We start from the raw sequence: 17,661 nt of genomic DNA, 5'->3' as shown, positions 1-17,661 counted from the left end.
TTCTATTAACTAGTTTATTATCATACACATTCAAAACTGTATATTGCTTCAGATTTTAAATTCTACAGTGTGTGATACTAATGCTAAATATATCCTTGGGAATCAGATCATAAACCCAGGTTATATGATGACATATTTTTAGAAAAGTAATAACATCTTTTCCATCTTAAAATGAATCAGCAGTTATTATTAAACACTTACGTATATTCAAGGATATTGTCTATATGTCTTCTGACAGCTCCCATTATATATATAATGTATTACATCCAGAACCATTCCACAGCCAGAACCAAGCCATAAATGGCTTGATAATTCTTAATTTATTGTTGCCCTTTGTGAAGACTATAAAGGTAATACAAGAAAATAGTGCATATTACTTTATGTAAAGTAAACTGCTTTAGAATCTCAATTTGTCTCTTTGCTTATCCTAAAAATTACCTATATTAGAATATTTATAACTCTTGCCCTTATTTGTGAACATTAAAAACAGAGTACTTAATGAGCTTTCATTAAGAGAGAGATGCCATTAGGGGTGCCTGGGTGTCTCAGTTGGCTAAGCACCTGACTCTTGATTTCAGCTCAGGTCGTGATCTCATGGTTCGTGAGTTCGAGCCCTACATCAGAAGCCCTTGGGATTCTGAACTCTCTCCTTCTCTTCTTCTCTCAAAGTAAATAAATAAACTTAGAAAGAGAGATACCATTAGAGTTCAGACTAGTAGTACATGTTCAGTTAAGTATTTATTCTAGTGGTGACCCAGGTAAGGAGCTTGGGTTAGTAATGTAGCTCAGATATCCTTAGTGTCCCTTAATTATCTAGTATAAATTGATTATTAATTAATGTAATTTCTCTTCTTATTATATATATGTTTTTAATTTTTTTTTAATGTTTATTTTTGAGAGAGAGAGAGAGACAAAGTGCAAGCAGGAGAGGGGCAGAGAGAGAGAGAGGGAGACACAGAATCTGAAGCAGGCTCCAGGCTCTGAGCTGTCAGCAGAAAGCCCAATATGGGGCTCAAACCCACAAACTGCGAGATCATGACCTGAGTCAAAGTTGGACACTTAACCGACTGAGCCACCCAGGCTCCCCTCTCTTATATTTTTTGTTAAAAAATCATCCTTAGTATGGCATTACTTAATATAAAACTAACTCCATTAGAATAGTATTTGCTTGAAAACTGTCACTTCTATATCTTATAGCCTAATACTTCAGAATTTGGCAGACAGAGTTATTATTATGACCGTATTTTTATGATAGAATTAGTTTTTTTCTTCCTAATATACATAGGATGAAGAATGCTTTTTTTTCCCATTAAACTGTCTGAGACTTAAGTTCTATAACTACAGCATTAGACATTTATGTATTACTGAAAAAGTTATTAATGCTAATGATCAGACCATAACATGATGCAGTATTAACATGTTCTGAAAATCTGACCTAAGAGTCTATTAGAGGGAAATCTTGATCTATTTCCACTGTAACATTTTCTGGTTCTGTGAACACCAAAGAGATAGCAAAGTTATAATAAAAGTAACCTTGATTCACTATTACCAGGAATGTTATCAAATACAATTTTAAGTGAAGTTAGTTTAATCCAAAGTTGAATGAAAATTAACCAAAATAATGTTCATTTACTAGGTTTGAGAAAACAATAATATGGGTATTTTATAACTGTTTTTTTTTTTTTTTTTAAAGATGTTAACCACCTTCATGTTTTCACCTTCAGGTATTCTCAGTCTATTGGAGCATGGAGAAGAGTATACATTTTCTCTACCTTGTGCATATGCCCGATCAATTTTAACTGTTCCTTGGGTAGAACTTGGTGGCAAAGTCAGTGTCAACTGTGCAAAAACTGGGTATTCAGCCAGCATCACTTTTCATACTAAGCCGTTTTATGGTGGCAAACTGCACCGGTAAGAACATTTTAATGTTACCTGGCTCTTATTGTATGAGTTTGAACTTGTATTATAACTCCTTATTCTTTTTCTGTTTTGTTTTATGTTAATGGAGTTAGAGTTTTATTTGTGTTTATTTTTTCAAGGCATTCTGGACATCCTGATCTAGTTTTAAAAATAGTGACAGATCGGGGCGCCTGGGTGGCTCAGTTGGTTGAGCGTCCGACTTCAGCTCAGGTCACGATCTCGCGGTCCATGAGTTCGAGCCCCGCGTCGGCTCTGGGCTGATGGCTCAGAGCCTGGAGCCTGCTTCCGATTCTGTGTCTCCCTCTCTCTCTGCCCCTCCCCCATTCATGCTCTGTCTCTCTCTGTCTCAAAAATAAATAAACATTAAAAAAAATTAAAAAAAAAAATAGTGACAGATCTATCTACTTTTTTAAATTTTTTTTTAAGAGTTTCTTTTGGAGAGAGAGAGGGACAGAGCGTGAGCAGGGAAGGGGCAGAGAGAGAGAGGGAGAGGGAGACAGAGCCTGACACGGGGCTTGAACTCACGAACTGTGAGCAGATCTATCCACTCTTATAAAAATTTCCTGGTTAAGTAGCTAAGGAGAAGTAGAATAGAATTACTAACAAATGAACTTGCAGTCTGTGGCCCAATTTCTGCCTTTAAGGAGGTTCAGACTAGACCCAGGCCTCAGTGAAGGCAGTTATTGGTACAAATTAGCATGAAAATGTATCTAATCATACAAAATAGTTCAAGAAGCACAATGATGGAAGCCAGTGTTTTTAGGTACTAATACTGTGAATGGTGGCTTTGTTCTGCTTCCATCCAGGAAATGGCCAGTTCTTATACTCCCTTCTGGCCTTCTCTCAGTCTCTTCAGCACTGGTCCAGATCATCCAAATCACACGAAGACAAGTTATCTAATAGAATCTTCAAAAGGGATACTGTCTCCCATGTGGGTGATGAGTATTGAGGAGGGCACCTTTTGGGATGAGCACTGGGTGTTGTATGGAAACCAATTTGCAATAAATTTCATATATTGAAAAAAAAAAGAAAAAAAAACAAAAGGATACTGTCTCTTTTCCTTAAGCCCTTGATATTCATTTATTTTTTTTAATGTTTATTTATTTTTGAAGGAAAGACAGAGCATGAGTGAGGTAAGAGCAGAGAGAGAGAGGGAGATACAGAATCCGAAGCGAGTTCCAGGCTCTGAGCTGTCAGCACAGAGCCTGACAAGAAACTCAAACTCACAAGCCTTGAGATTGGACGCTTAACCGACTGAGCCACCCAGGCACCCCCCTTGGTATCTATTCTAACTGTCCCTAAAGTAGGGTTAGTTTTCTCTGTCTATAAACTCTTTATCGAAAAATACATACCTTGTTGATGATTTTCACAAAGTGAAAATTTGAGCATTTTGATCTAGACATGGAACATTACCAGCATCCTAGAGATCCTCCTCATGCCCTCTTACAGTTATACACACACACACACACACACACACACACACACACACGCACGCACACACACACACACCACTTACACCCCTTCTTCCTAGGGTAGCCACTTTCCTGACGTCTAATACCATTGATTAGTCTGGCCTGTTTTTGAAATCTATATAATAATGAAATCATACACTATGTGTTCTTTCATATTTCTCTTTTTGCTGAACATTATGCTTTTGAGATTCATCCATATGTAGCATAGTTCATTCTCCTCACTGAGGATTGTATTACATTGCATGACTGTCACAATTCACTTATTCATTCTAATGTTGATGGGCATTTGAGTAGTTTGCAATTTGGGGCCATTATAAATGGTGCTACTAGAACATTGTGTAGTGAATATATGTATGAATTTCTGTTGGATAGATACCCAAAGGAGAATTGCTGAGTCATAGGGGATGGAAGTTGAACTTGAGTAGGTGCTGCCAAACAGTTTTCTTAAGTGATTATTACCAAAGCACACTCCCTGCAGCCATGTTTGAGACTTTCAATTGCATATAGCAATTTTACTTTTTCATTCTTAGACAACTGGTACTTAACAATTTTAGAAGTGGAAAGAAAGATTGATCGGTCCCCAGACATTGAATGGCCCTTTATAAATGTTTCAAACACTAAATATTTCAAAACACTAAAGCAGAGAATTAAAACACACACATACACACACACATTACCCAAACATAACCACTAGACATTGTCAGAATGGTCACCTCTTATCCTTAGAGAAGGTAATAATATGGTTAATACTTTGCTCTATGCACTTCTACTTAACTTCTCCCATCATAGTAATCACAGGATTCGAACCTTACAACCAGCAAGGGCTTTAGAAGTCACAAGACCAACATTTATTACGTGCATATATCCCTTTGCAACACGCCTGATAACTGATTTGTTCAGTCTGTGTTGAAACATCGTTAGTACAGAACTCACAGTGCATGAGGCAAGCAGTCCCTTCGGACTCCTCTTATTTCTATGAAGTTAGAGCTGAAATGGATATCCCTATAACATTCTTGCCTTGGTGAAAGTATTCCTCAGTGTATATGCTTGAGTAGAATGCTTAGGGGAAAACAACTACAGTGATAAATCTTCCAAAGCCAGCACTGTTTATTGTCAGTGACACTGATACATTTCTTAGTGGCATGTCATTTTTTTCATAAGTATTATTTTCTGGATAAGGAGACATGGAGCAATTTTAATTGTCTTTTTTGCAAACTATTTTTGGTCTCTGAAACTTCATTCTGAGAGTTTATGTGTATGTGCATATATGTGTGCATGTGCATATATGTGCATGTATACCTGTATGTGTGTTATTTGAAATCCTACAGGACTCATATTACCTGTAAAAACATTTAAAAAAATTTTTTAATGTTTATTTTTGAGAGAGAGAGAGACAGAGCACAAGCAGAGGAGGGGCAAAGAGAGAGAGAGAGAGACACAGAATCTGAAGCAGGCTCCAGGCTCTGAGCTGTCAGCACAGAGCCCAATGTGGGGCTTGAACTCACGGACTGAAAGATCATGACCTGAGCCGAAGTCAGGTGCTTAACCAACTGAGCCACCCAGATGCCCCTAAAAACATTAAAAAAAAAAAAAAAAAAAAAAAAGTTATTTATACACAAATTTATTTTCTTGATTGGTTGGTCTAATTTCCCCAACATGGCTGTAAGCTTTTTGACAGAACTATACTGTTTTGGGCCTTCCATTGCATCTGTACAGTGCTGTGTACATAGTAAGTGATCTGTAAATATTCGTGCAATTTTATTTGGAAATATGATTGAGCATGAGTTTCTCTCTTCTTGGAGATAGAATCTAGTTCACTCTGTCAAATCATACCTATTCCCAATGATCCTTTAATACATTACTGGTTAACTTTTTAGATAGGAACTCTTAGGTCTGAGTTTTTTAGAGCTTCACTCAGTTGATATCCCCTTTCCTCCTCTAGGATAGCCCAGCAGAGGTTTGAAAATAGCTCTTGCAGGCTGTCTTCATTTTTCTCTTCTTTGAGTTTAACATCTTTATTTAACAATCATTTTCAAAGACATGAAAAACTAAGAAAGTAGTTTTGGTGTTAGTATATTCTACTCAATGCCAGATAGTTGATAGTAACTGAAATGAAAATACTAGAGACCCAGGTAGGAGTAAATCAGTAGATATTTTAACATTAGTACCAGATGCTAGGGCAGTGGGGATCAGTCTGTCAGGAGATACTGAGGCTTATAAACACCAACATACACAGAAAGTTGTATTGGAATTTGGATCTAAACTATAAAATTGAACCCGGGTCATAATTTTTTTTACTTTCAATTAAGTATGTTTATTTATATTCCTGTTCAATCCTTGCCTTTTGAATATATCTTTTAACTTTGATATAAGAATACAGTATATTATTTTGCTGGCAAATCTGATCCTTATTTTGAAGGCAGTGGGGGAGTCAATTAAAATTTTAAGCATGGAAATAGTAAATAAGCATGTTATTTAATTATTTTTATCTTTTATTTTGAAATCATTTCAAACCTACAGAAGAGTTGTACAAACTCTCATATATCCTTGGCCTAGTTGCTAGCATTTTGCCTCATTAGCTTTATCAAAGTCTTTTTCTCTCTATATATATACTTCTTATTATTCCTGAAACATTTGAGAGTTAAACATCTGTGTTAAAGGTATGTTAGTCTGAATTTCCTAAGAACAAGGAAATTCTCTCCTACACTCACAGAACAGTTGTCAAATTCAAGAAATACAATACTGTTATCTGATATATAGTCCGTATTAAATTTTGTTAATTTTCCAAATAATCAGCAATATTTTTTCTCCTGAAAAATCTTGCATTCATGTCAATGTTACATCCCTTTAGTCTTCTGGAATATTTCCTTAGCTTTTCTTTGTCTCTTACAACATTTTTTTGTAGACTACAGGGCAATTTTATAGAATGCCTGATGATTCGTTTTTGTTTTGTTTGTTTTAGGTTCAGGTTACATATTTTTGACGAGAATACATTATAAGTAATTTTGTTTCTGGAAGTGATATATTTTAAGTATTTATTTTTTAAAACACCTGTCTGGTGGCAGATGAAGAATGAACTGGAGGGTAAAGGGAGTGAAGAGAGAGTAGAAGAAAGGAGGCCAGACAGACATGCAGAGGTGACCCTTCAAGGAGTAACTAACAGGATGTAGAGGATCAGGGGCATCTAAGATAGCTTTGGATGACATCCTAGTTATTTACTACCAGTTAATGAACTTCTCTAAAACGTAAGTGCTTAAAACAGCAATTTATTATCTTTCACAGTTCTGTGGACTGACTAGGTTCAGCTGGGTGATTCTCTCATTGTGTTTTTCATGTTGTTACAGTTGGATATTGGTTGAGGCTTCAGCCATCTAAGGGCTTGACCTAGCTAGATATCCAAGGTAGCTCACTCAAGTGGGAGGCAGCAGATCTGGCTGTTGACCAGGATCACAGCTGAGGCTGTCATTCAGAGGACCCTCATGTGGCCTTTCTGTGTGACTGGGGCTTCTTCCACCTTGGCAGCTGGATTCCTAGAGGAAGCATCTAATAGCATTTTAAAAGACTTACTGGCTTTTGATACCTGGTTTTCATATTTTGATTTCTTGAAGACCCCTAAAAATTTCAAATAGATATCCTCATTTTTGTTAATGGTCAGTCATCATATTTACTCTTTTGCTTGTTTCAATCTCTTACTTAAATTGGCTTCTTTTCCCCCTTCATATTCTTTACCTGTCTACGATGCCACATTCATTTGATTTTTCTGTCACTTGGAAGTACTACCCTTTTCTCTAACAGTCTCTTTCTCTCCTTTGCATGCATATATACATTCTGTCCATAATTCTTGAGGGACACTTTTAGCTGACTCTGAAGTTTCCTAATTTTTTCCATTCTGATCTCTCTCAAGACTGGTGGTTTCACCTAATTTCTCATTTAAAAGATTCCTATTAGAAACCTATCTCTCTACTGTTGATACAATATTATAATGAAGGCTTTCTTTCATGCCTTCCTCCTTAGACAGCCTAGTTTTTTACTGCTATCTGCTATCAGAGCAGACACATTATCTGCTGTCTGCATTTGATATAAATATATTATCTTCCACTTGTCTTCCCTTACTCCCTCATTTTCCACAACTCTCTCCAATGCAGCCAAGTGAGCCTACTTAACTATTCCGCATGCCCATGTCCTCTCCTAATCAGATTTTCCACACTCACTTTAAGATGATGATGATCATATAAATCATCCTAAAGCAAAGTCAGAATTATCAATATAGATAAATAGACATAGCATTCTATCTATCTATCTATCTAGTGGTATGATATTAAGATGACATGAACTGTCTGCTAAGTGACATACTTTTCTGCATGCAGGAGATACAGAATAGAAAGAAAGACCATCTCTGCCTTCAAGAAGCTTTCAGTGTAGTATTAGAATCCAGCACCCTATCTTTGGAAACCATTTGTAAAGCTTTTAGGGAAAATGTCATATATAATAGACAGTTAAAAACAGTCTATTATTATAATAATCATAGCATTGGAAAGGAGATTAGATAATTACTATACCTGAAAATAAAAAAATTTTTATAGTTTACTTATTTATTTTGAGGGAGAGAGAGAATCCCAGGTAGGCCCTGTGCTGACAGCATGGATGTGGGGCTCAATCCCATGAACCATGAGATCACGACCAGAGGCGAAATCAAGAGTCAGATGCTTAACTGACTGAGCTACCCAGGCACCCCTGAAAATAAAATTTGATTCTGACTCCTATGTTGAAGTAAAAAAAAGAAACATGATGTTCAACATATATCTCATTGTCTGATAAAGGAAGCCTATCACTTTTTCGAGAAAAGACAAACTATTTTCCTGGTATTAAATTTTAAAGGGATGTGTTGCAGGTATCCTTATATAGTGGCATTTAGAAACATAATAGTGTCTTCTTCAGTAGTTCTGCATAAAATGTAATTATCCTTCAGGTAAGCATTTCAGATATATATCAATAAAACCCAAAGCTAAAGTCTTAACTTTCAATCAATAAAAACTTTTTTTTTTTTTTAAGATTTTTTTTGTTTGTTTTTAAGTAATCTTTATACCCAGTATGGGGCTCAAATTCACAATCCTGAGATCAAGAGTTGCATGCTCCACCAACTGAGCTAGCCTGGCACCCCCAGTCAATAAAAACTTTGTATATGAAGCCAAGTTAATATATTCAATGATTTTCTGGTATTCCAAGTAGCTGTAGAGCTAGAGTCTAGACCACATAAAAGGCTAACTTGATATCACGTTTTTAGAAAGTGAGAGAACAAATGCCTTATCAGTTATCAATCATCCTCACTTTAGAGATGAATAGGATAATAACTTAAGATGTAGCTTTTTGCTTAGTATCTTAAGGACCATATTCAATGTTATTGGTTGATACAAGATCTAGATCTACATGCTTTATATATTTAGATAGTCATTTACTTATTGTCTGTAATTGCTTTCATGCAACAGTGACAGAGTTAAGCAGTTGTGACAGAGACAGTCTGACCTGCAAATCCTGATAATTTACTTCCCAGTCCTTTACAGAAGAACTTTGCCAACCCTGCATTAGGCCGTTATGAAGAATTATAAGCAGAATGCGGCAAGGCCCTTCTTCCTCCTTGTGTTGCTTTTGCATATTTCTCATGCAAAGGAATGGAAATGGCCCACCTCTCGTATGTGTAATTCTTGTTCCCTGCCCCAGTTCTCTTCGTGCCGCTCTTACCATGTAGCTGCACTAACTGACAACACCCCAGCATGAACAGGGACCTAGGGTTTGCTATTTGTTGAATGGAAAGGCATGTGAGGGAGATCATGATAACTTGAGAGATTGTGCTATGGGAGTTACAGATCAAGTGAGGACCAGATTATGGTCCCTTAATTCTCAGAACATAGTTCTGAGGGTGTTTGGGTGGTTTAGTCTGTTAATGATCTTGTGGTTTGTGAGTTCGGGCCCCGTGTTGGGCTCTGCACTGACAGTGACAGTGTTGGGAGTGACAGCCTCTCTCCTTCCTCTCTGCCCCTCCCTCACTTGCTCTCCCGCCCCCTTCAAAATAAACAAATTAAAAAAAAATCTATCTATCTATCTATCTATCTATCTGTCTGTCTATCTATCTCATTCTGGGTATGTATGGATGGAAAAGAGAAGAGATAAGTGTTCTGTGTCATCTCCTCATATCCTGTTTGGTTGGAAACAAATTTCCAAAGAAGGGAACAATGTTGGCAAGTGGGATCAGAGAGGAAACATGGACATCACAAGAAATATTCAGTCAGGCAAGAAGCCCTTAGCAGTAGAATTATTTAAATTTATATACGGTTAAACCTTGGATTGCGAGTAACTTGTTCTGTGAGTGTTCTGCAAGCGAGCAAACATTTCTAATAAATTTTAACTTGATAAATGAGTGATGTCTTGCAATACGAGTGGTACATGATGCCGAATGTCACATGATCACAACTGAGCCAATGGTTCTTTCTTGCTTGCTGTGGAATTGTGGTGATCGTCTCGCATGTTCAGGTGCTCGGTCTCAGGCTGTAGTGTTTGGCAGAAATCAGTGATTTTCAGAATGTTGGAAGGTGCCCACAACTGGCATTAGTGTATTTTTTGTCACTTCAAACCACCTATGGACAGTCCTTTGCTTTTCTATACAAGAGTAAGCTTAGGAATGCTTTGCTTCATTCTAGGTCAGGCTGCCTGCAGATATAGACCCTTTCCTCTGCTGCCTTATTGCCAGTTGGATTAAATACAATATATGGCAAGAGTTTATTAATACTATACTGTAGTCAACATCCATGCAAGCATATACAATGGCCCTGATGCAGAAAAAGATTCCATTGAGCCAATACATAACAGTGATTCCATTAGTGATAGTGAAAGTCCTGCACAATAACCCTCCTCTCTCTTATCTCCCTGACACAAGCCATGAAGGTTTTTAAAGATAAGTACAGGTTAATGTGTTTATTTTTCTTTATATTTTGTATTTTCTTAATTATTTTGTGTTCTATTACAGTATTGTAATCACTTTTGTATGAATATTTTTGGGTTGTGGAACAAATCATCTGAGTTTCCATTATTTCTTACAGGGAAATTCGCTTTGATATACAAGTGCTTTGGATTATAAGCATGTTTCCAGAACGAATTATGCTCGCAAGCCAAGGTTTTACTATACTTTGAAATATAACTGAGTTCCCACCTCTATTGTAATCAGGCACACTTGTAGTCATGGTGTTCTTTGTATCTAGTGAGCTAGAGTTATGCCTAACTTTTGATTTTGGATATTTGGTTTGCTCTTACCTTAATCTCCAAAATCTGGTTCATTGATCATTTGCTTTTTGGCCCCTATATCTCTGCCTTGAGTTCTGAGTTTGCAGACCTTTAATTAACTTAGCCTGTTTGAAAGCTATGGGCGCCCTAAATTCTGCTGTGTCTTTCTGGTTCTTAGGTTCTTGGCTTATACCTGACAACTGCTACTTAGGGTTCCTGTAGCCTGAACCTCTGGGCTTTGGTCCTGTGGATTGCTTTTGAATCCAGATAAACCGCAATCACTGATGCACTGATTAGACCCTAACACTTGCCCACTGTTCTCTAAGTTCTGAACCTCTATCTTATCTGACCCTGTTGTTTCTTGTGTCCTACAGTGAACACAAAACACTTCATTAAAAATAATTAGACCTGTTTATTCCGATCTTCATTTGAACTGCATCCTGTCTGTTGATACACTGGCCAGATAACTCTTCATTAAACTTTCAACAGTAGTGTTTGAGTTCTCTCTGAGTTCTGTGTCAATGATGATAATTTTTGTATACTGGTACTCTTTTAATTTTTCTGTTTTGGCAAGAGAATATTAAAATTTTTAATTTATTTTTTCTATTTTTCAACCTCTTATTGGTTTAGCTGGTTTCTATATTTAATTTAAAGTTAGGCTTATGTGATTTTATACAAAATCAACATACCCAGAAATTCAAGTATAGGGACCTCAAACTTTTTTTTTTAATGTGTATTTATTTTTTTGAGAGAGGGAGGGAGACACAGAATCCCTCTCTCATGTTTTTGAGAGAGACAGACAGAGTGTGAGTGGGCAGTGAGAGAGAGACACACACACACACACACAGAATCTGAAGCAGGCTCCAGGCTCTGAGCTGTCAGCACAGAGGCTGACACGGGGCTCGAACTCACGAGCCATGAGATCATGACCTGAGCCAAAGTTGGACGCTTAACCAACTGAGCCACCCAGGCGCCCCTAAACTTTTAAGTAAATAAGACTAGTAAATAGGACTAAAATTTAAGTAAACAAGACTAGTTTTTAAAAAACATTTCAATTGTAATGTTGTAACATCTTAAAACCATAATAAAAATGTTAATATTTTTTATATTTCTGTTTAGTTTTAATATTATAATAGTTTTGTTTGTAGCAAACATTTAAAGATCACACCTTGTGATCATTCATGGTAACTTAGTCTCTGGTTTGATTCCCAGTATTCTTTCTGAACATTAAAGTTGAGAGGCACCTGGGTGGCTCAGTTGGTTAAGCATCAGACTCTTGGTATGGGCTCAGGTCATGATCTTACATTTCTTGCTGACAGCCTGGGAGCCTGCTTGCGATTCTCTCCCTCCCTCTCTCTCTGCCCTTCCCCCACTCACACTGTCTCTCTCAAAGTAAATAAACTTAGAAAAAAAGTTGATATTATTTGAAAAAATTACCTAGTAAGCTCTCATGGGATTTACAGAGTCTGACTTTGGCACTGACAAACTGAAGTGAGCTGTATACCCAATTTAAACAATTCAGAAGGTACGTTTATAGGTTTCAGAGTTCTAAGAATAAGCCCAGTTTCACTTATTAGAGCATATCTTTATTTTTTACCTGCTTCTAGGGTTACAGGTGAAGTAAAGCACAACATCACCAATACTGTGGTATGCAGAGTGCAAGGCGAATGGAATAGTGTTCTTGAGTTCACTTATAGCAATGGAGAGACAAAGTATGTGGATTTAACTAAGTTGGCAGTAACAAGGAAAAGAGTAAGACCTCTGGAGAAGCAAGATCCATTTGAATCCAGGTATGTTATCCTTACATCCATACAAGAAAGAGTCAGAAGCTCTGGATCTTAATCGAAGACTTTTCACTAATTTGCAACCTTAGGCAGGTCACTTCACCAGTTTGCATTTGTAAGCTGGGCAAAAATATTACAATATTTAATAGTCAAAAGATTACTATCCTTATCATAAAAACGTTTACAAATTATTAACAAGAAAATAAGTACCCCATTAGAAAAATGGACAAAGGACATAAAGAGGCAGTTCACAAAAGGAGAAAAAAAATGCTCACTAAGAAAATGAAAAATAGTGGTTGCTTCTGGAGAGGAGTACTGGGATGTAGGATAGGAAAGAGACTTAATCTTTCATAGAATCCCCTTTTGAACTATTTAAATTTTATATCCTGTGGAAGTATTGTTGTATCAATTTAAAAAAGAAAAAGTGAAATACAAGGAAGCATTAAACATCTTAAGTTCAGATCATGTAAGTAGAACTAAACTATTTATTACTATATACATAAAGGAATTAAATACCCATTAACCAAAGACTCAGATTGCATTTAGAAATAAAAAAGTAATGATTGGGGAAAATTTTTCTTTTGGAGTTTACCCTAAAGGAGAAGTTGTTTCTATTTTATTTTAATTCCAGTATAGTTAACATACATTGTGAAATTAGTTTTAGGTGTACAATATAGTGATTCAAAAGGAGAGGTTCTTAAGGTTTGGTCTATGGACCCCCTACGGTCCTTGAGATTTTTTAACAAGGTTTATAAGTTCAATTTTATTTTCATAATAATGCCACGATGCTATTTGCCCTTTCATTCTGTTGGCACTTGCACTGATGGTGCATCAGAAGTTGTGGGTAGCACTGCTGGGCCTTAGAGTAATCAAGGCAGTGGCACAAAACTGTACACAGTCATTGTGTTCTTCACTGCCCATGTACTTGCATTTTTTTTAAGATGCCAGGTTTTTTAAAAAAAAAAAGTCCTTGAAAAAGCAGTATAGATTGTTGGTTTCATTAAATCTGTATCATTGAGGACCCATCTTTTTACTATTCTACATGACAGATTGGGAGTATGCATAAAGCACTGCTGGTAGATACTGAAGTACGGTAGTTATCCGGAGGAAAAGCACTTGTGCAGTTGTTTGAGTTATAAGCTAAATTAATTTCTGTTTTCATAAAACACCATTTCTACTTAAATGAATGGCAAACCATGACTATTCTAATTTCAGTATTGGGCAGACATTTTTCTTATAAATAGATGATCTGAACATGACACTTCAAGGAAAACAATTGGCAGTATTTTTGACTAATAATAAAATTTAAATGAAAACGATGTATGGATTAAAGACCTAAATATGAGACCTGAAACCGTAAAAGTCCTAGAAGAGAGCACAGGCAGTAATCTCTCTGACATCATCCATAGCAACATTTTCATAGATATGTCTCCTGAGGCAAGGGAAATAAAAGCAAAAATAAACTATTGGGACTACATCCAAGTGAAAAGTTTCTGCACAGCAAAAGAAACAATCAACAAAAATGAAAGGCAGCCTACTGAATGGTAGAAGAAATTTGCAAATGACATATCCAATAAAGAGTTAGTATCTAAAATATATAAAGGACCGATACAAGTGTTGGCGAGGATGTGGAAAAAAAGGAACCGTTGTACACGGTTGGTGGAAATGCAAACTGGTGCAGCCACTATGGAAAACAGTATGGAGTTTTCTCAGAAAATTAAAAATAGAACTACCCTATGATCCAGTAATCGCACTATGGGGTATTTACCCCCAAAATACAGAAACACTAATTCAAAGGGGTACATGCTTCCCTATGTTTATAGCAGTATTATTTACAATAGCCAAACTATGGAAGCAGCCCAAGTGTCCATCAATAGATGAATGGATAAAAAAGATTTGGTTATGTGTATGCAATGGAATATTATTCAGCCATAAAAAAGAATGAAATCTTACCATTTGCAATGACATGGATGGAGCTGGAGAGTATAATGCTAAGCAAAGTAAGTTAGTCAGAGAAAGACAAATTCCATATGATTTCACTCGTGTGTGGAATTTAAGAAACAAATGAGTAAAAGGAAAACAAGACAAACCAAGAAACAGACTCTTAGCTATAGAGCACAAACTGATGGTTACCAGAAGGGAGGAAGGGGACAGGGTTGGAAAAATAGAAGATGGGGATTAAAAAGTACACTTATCATTATGAAAAAATAAATGAAATGAAAAAATAAAATAATAAAAAGGTATAGGTGGGAGACAGTGGAAGATAGGTAGATAGATAGACAGACAAGAAGGTAGGTAGATAGGAAGAAGCAACCTAAGTGTCCATCAACAGATGAATGGATAAAGAAGTTGTAGTATATACGGGCACCTGGCTGGCTGAGTTGTAAGAAAATGCAACTCTTGATGTCAGGGTTGTAAGTTTGAGCCCCATGTTGAGTGTAGAGATTACTAAAAAAATATTTTTAAAAAACTTAAAAAAGAAGTTACAGTATATATATACAGTGGAATTTTATTCAACCATAAAAAAGAAGGAAATCCTGCCATTTGTGACAACATGGATGGACCTTGAAGGTATCATGCTAAGTGAAATAAGTCAAAAAGACAGATACTGTATGATCTCACTTATATGTGCAATCTAGGGGCGCCTGGGTGGCTCAGTTGATTAAGCATCTGGCTCTTGGTTTCAGGTCAGGTCATGATCTCACAGTTCATGGGTTCAAGCCCCACATCAGGCTCTGCACTGTCAGTGGGGAGCCTGTTTGGAATTCTCTCTCTCTTCCTCTCTTTTTGCCCCTCCCTGCTCACTCTCTCTGTCTCTCAAAATAAATAAATAAACTTCAAAAAATAAAATACTCTCTTTTCAACTATGTATCAGTGTGAGGCCAGGTTTTCTTTATATACTTTAACTAAAACAACATATCACAACAGACTGAATGTAGAAACAGCTATAAGAATCCAGCTATATTAAAGCAGATTTTTTTAATGTTTATTTATTTATTTTGAGGGGGGAGGGGCAAAGAGAGGGACAGAGAATCCCAAGTAGGCTCCACTCTTCTCAACACTGAGCCTGACACGGGGGGCCCAGTCTCATGAAATGTGAGATCATGACCTGAGCTAAAAACAAGAGTTGGACGCCTAACCTACTGAGCCACCCAGCACCCCTAAAGCAGATGTTTAAGAGATACTCCTGGATTCTCTTTGCTAAAATTTTATTAAGGATTTTTTATATCTACATTCATGGGGGATATTGGTTGGTCTGTTGTTTTCTTTAGGGAAAGGTTTTTAACTACAAATTCAATACCTTTATATTGATATTGAGGTTGTCTTGAGTGAACTTTGGCAGTTTGTGTATCTTTCAAGAAATTGATTCATTTAATCTAATTTGTCGAATTTATTGGCATATAAGTTATATTCCCTTAGTTTTCTTTTAATGTGTGTAGGATCTGTAGTGATGTCCCTACTTTAATTCTTCATGTTGGTAATATTTTCTTTTCCTAATCAATGTGATTAAAGATTTATTAATTTTACTCAGAGAACTAGTGTTTGGTTTCATTGGTTTTTGTCTGTATTTCTATTTTCTTCATTGATTTCTGCTCTTTTTTATTTCCTCTTTTCTGCTTACTTGGTGCATCATTTGCTCTTCCTTTTTCTCATTTCTTAAAAGGGAAGCTTGGGTCAGGGATCAGCACACTTCTATAAAAGGCCAGAGAATAAATATTTTAGGCCTAATGGGCCAGATAGTCTCTACCACAACTACTCAACTCTACCACTGTAGCATGAAAGCAGCCACAAACAGTGATAGGATAGATAGATATCCCTATGTTACAATAAAAATCTATTCACAAAAATGGGCAACCAGCCATAGTTGTCTGACCCCTGATTAGGCCATTGTTTTTCCTTTTCCCCTAATATATATATTTAATATATTTCTAAGTCTGCTTTGTCTATATCTCACAACTTTCGAATTCTTGATATATATTTTCTAATTTCCCTTGTGATTCATGAAGTTATTTAATTTTTTTTTTTTTAATGTTGGTTTTTGAGAGAGAGAGAGGAACACAAAGTGTGAGCAGGGGAGGAGCAGAGAGGGAGACACAGAAAGAATCCAAAGCAGGCTCCAGGCTCTGAGCTGTCAGCACAGAGCCCGATGAGGGGCTTGAACCCACAAACCATGAGATCATGATCTGAGCTGAGGTAGGACACTTAACCGAGCTACCCAGGTGCCCCTCATGAAGTTATTTAGTAAAACATTATTTAATTTCCAAATATTTATAAAATTTCCAGCTATCTTCCCATTATTCATTTTTAATTTAGCTTAATTTTGGCCAAAGGGTGTACTTTGTATGGTTTCAGTCCTTCAAGTTTTTTGAGATTTATGACCCTGAATACATTCTGTCTTGGTAAATGTTTCATGTGCACTTAGCAAGAATGTATATTCTTTTGATGTTAGGTGACAGTAATCTGTAAATATCAATTAGCTCAAGTAGGTTGATAGTATTTTTCTAGCATTCTGTGTGATTACTAATTTTCTGTGTACTTGTTCAGTTGAGATCAGTAACTGAGATCAGTTATTGAAACTACCAATTATAATTGAATATTTCTTTTTGTAGTTCTGTAAGTCTTTACTTCATGTTATTTGAAGCTTTGTATTAGGGGCATACACATTTGGGATTATATGTCTCTTGATGTACTAACCCTTGATCATTATGAAATAATCATCTTTATCTGTGGTCATAGTTCTTGCTTTGAATTCTACTTTAATACTAAAAGTGCCACTTTAAATAAACTTTATCAAGGGGCACCTGGGTGGCTCAGTCTCTGAAGCTTCCGACTCTTGATTTCAGCTTAGGTCATGATCTCACGGTTTGTGAGTTCGAGCCCTGCATCTGGCTCTGCACTGACAGTGCAGAGCCTGCTTGGGATACTCTCTCTGCCTCTCTCCCTGCCCCTCCCCTGCACATGCTCACTCACTCTCTCTCTCTCTCTCTCTCTGTATCCCTCTGTATCTGTCTCTCTCTCAAAATAAATAAATTTTAAAACAACTTTATCAAGATGTATTTTACATATTATAAAATCCACCTATTTCAAGTGTATAAATTCAGTTATTTTTAGCATCTTTCCTGAATGGTGCAGTCATTGCCATAAATCAGTTTCACAATCTTCATCCTCCCATGAGATCACTCATGCCCACTTACAGTTAATGTCCATTC

The 17,661-nt window shown here is 36.5% G+C and overlaps 1 protein-coding gene across 2 annotated transcripts in view; it reads left to right on the top strand.

Annotated features, from left to right (window-relative positions):
* Positions 1-17,661, top strand: part of OSBPL11 (oxysterol binding protein like 11) — an 84,971-nt gene that overhangs the window by 59,619 nt on the left and 7,691 nt on the right. Inside the window, exons 10-11 of one of the 2 annotated variants that reach the window (XM_019448664.2) lie at positions 1,725-1,911; positions 12,275-12,457. In XM_019448664.2, coding sequence (XP_019304209.1) covers positions 1,725-1,911; positions 12,275-12,457 — 370 coding nt within the window. The remainder of the gene's footprint in view (positions 1-1,724; positions 1,912-12,274; positions 12,458-17,661) is intronic. The other variant, XM_053903463.1, reaches the window with a different exon arrangement.

This window comes from Panthera pardus, unplaced genomic scaffold (genome assembly GCF_024362965.1).
Source record: "Panthera pardus isolate Hobbes unplaced genomic scaffold, ASM2436296v1 HiC_scaffold_16, whole genome shotgun sequence".
Classification (NCBI taxonomy): Eukaryota; Metazoa; Chordata; class Mammalia; order Carnivora; family Felidae; genus Panthera; species Panthera pardus.
The sequence above is the reverse complement of the archived record's forward strand: the minus strand, read 5'-3'. Positions and strand labels throughout refer to the sequence as shown.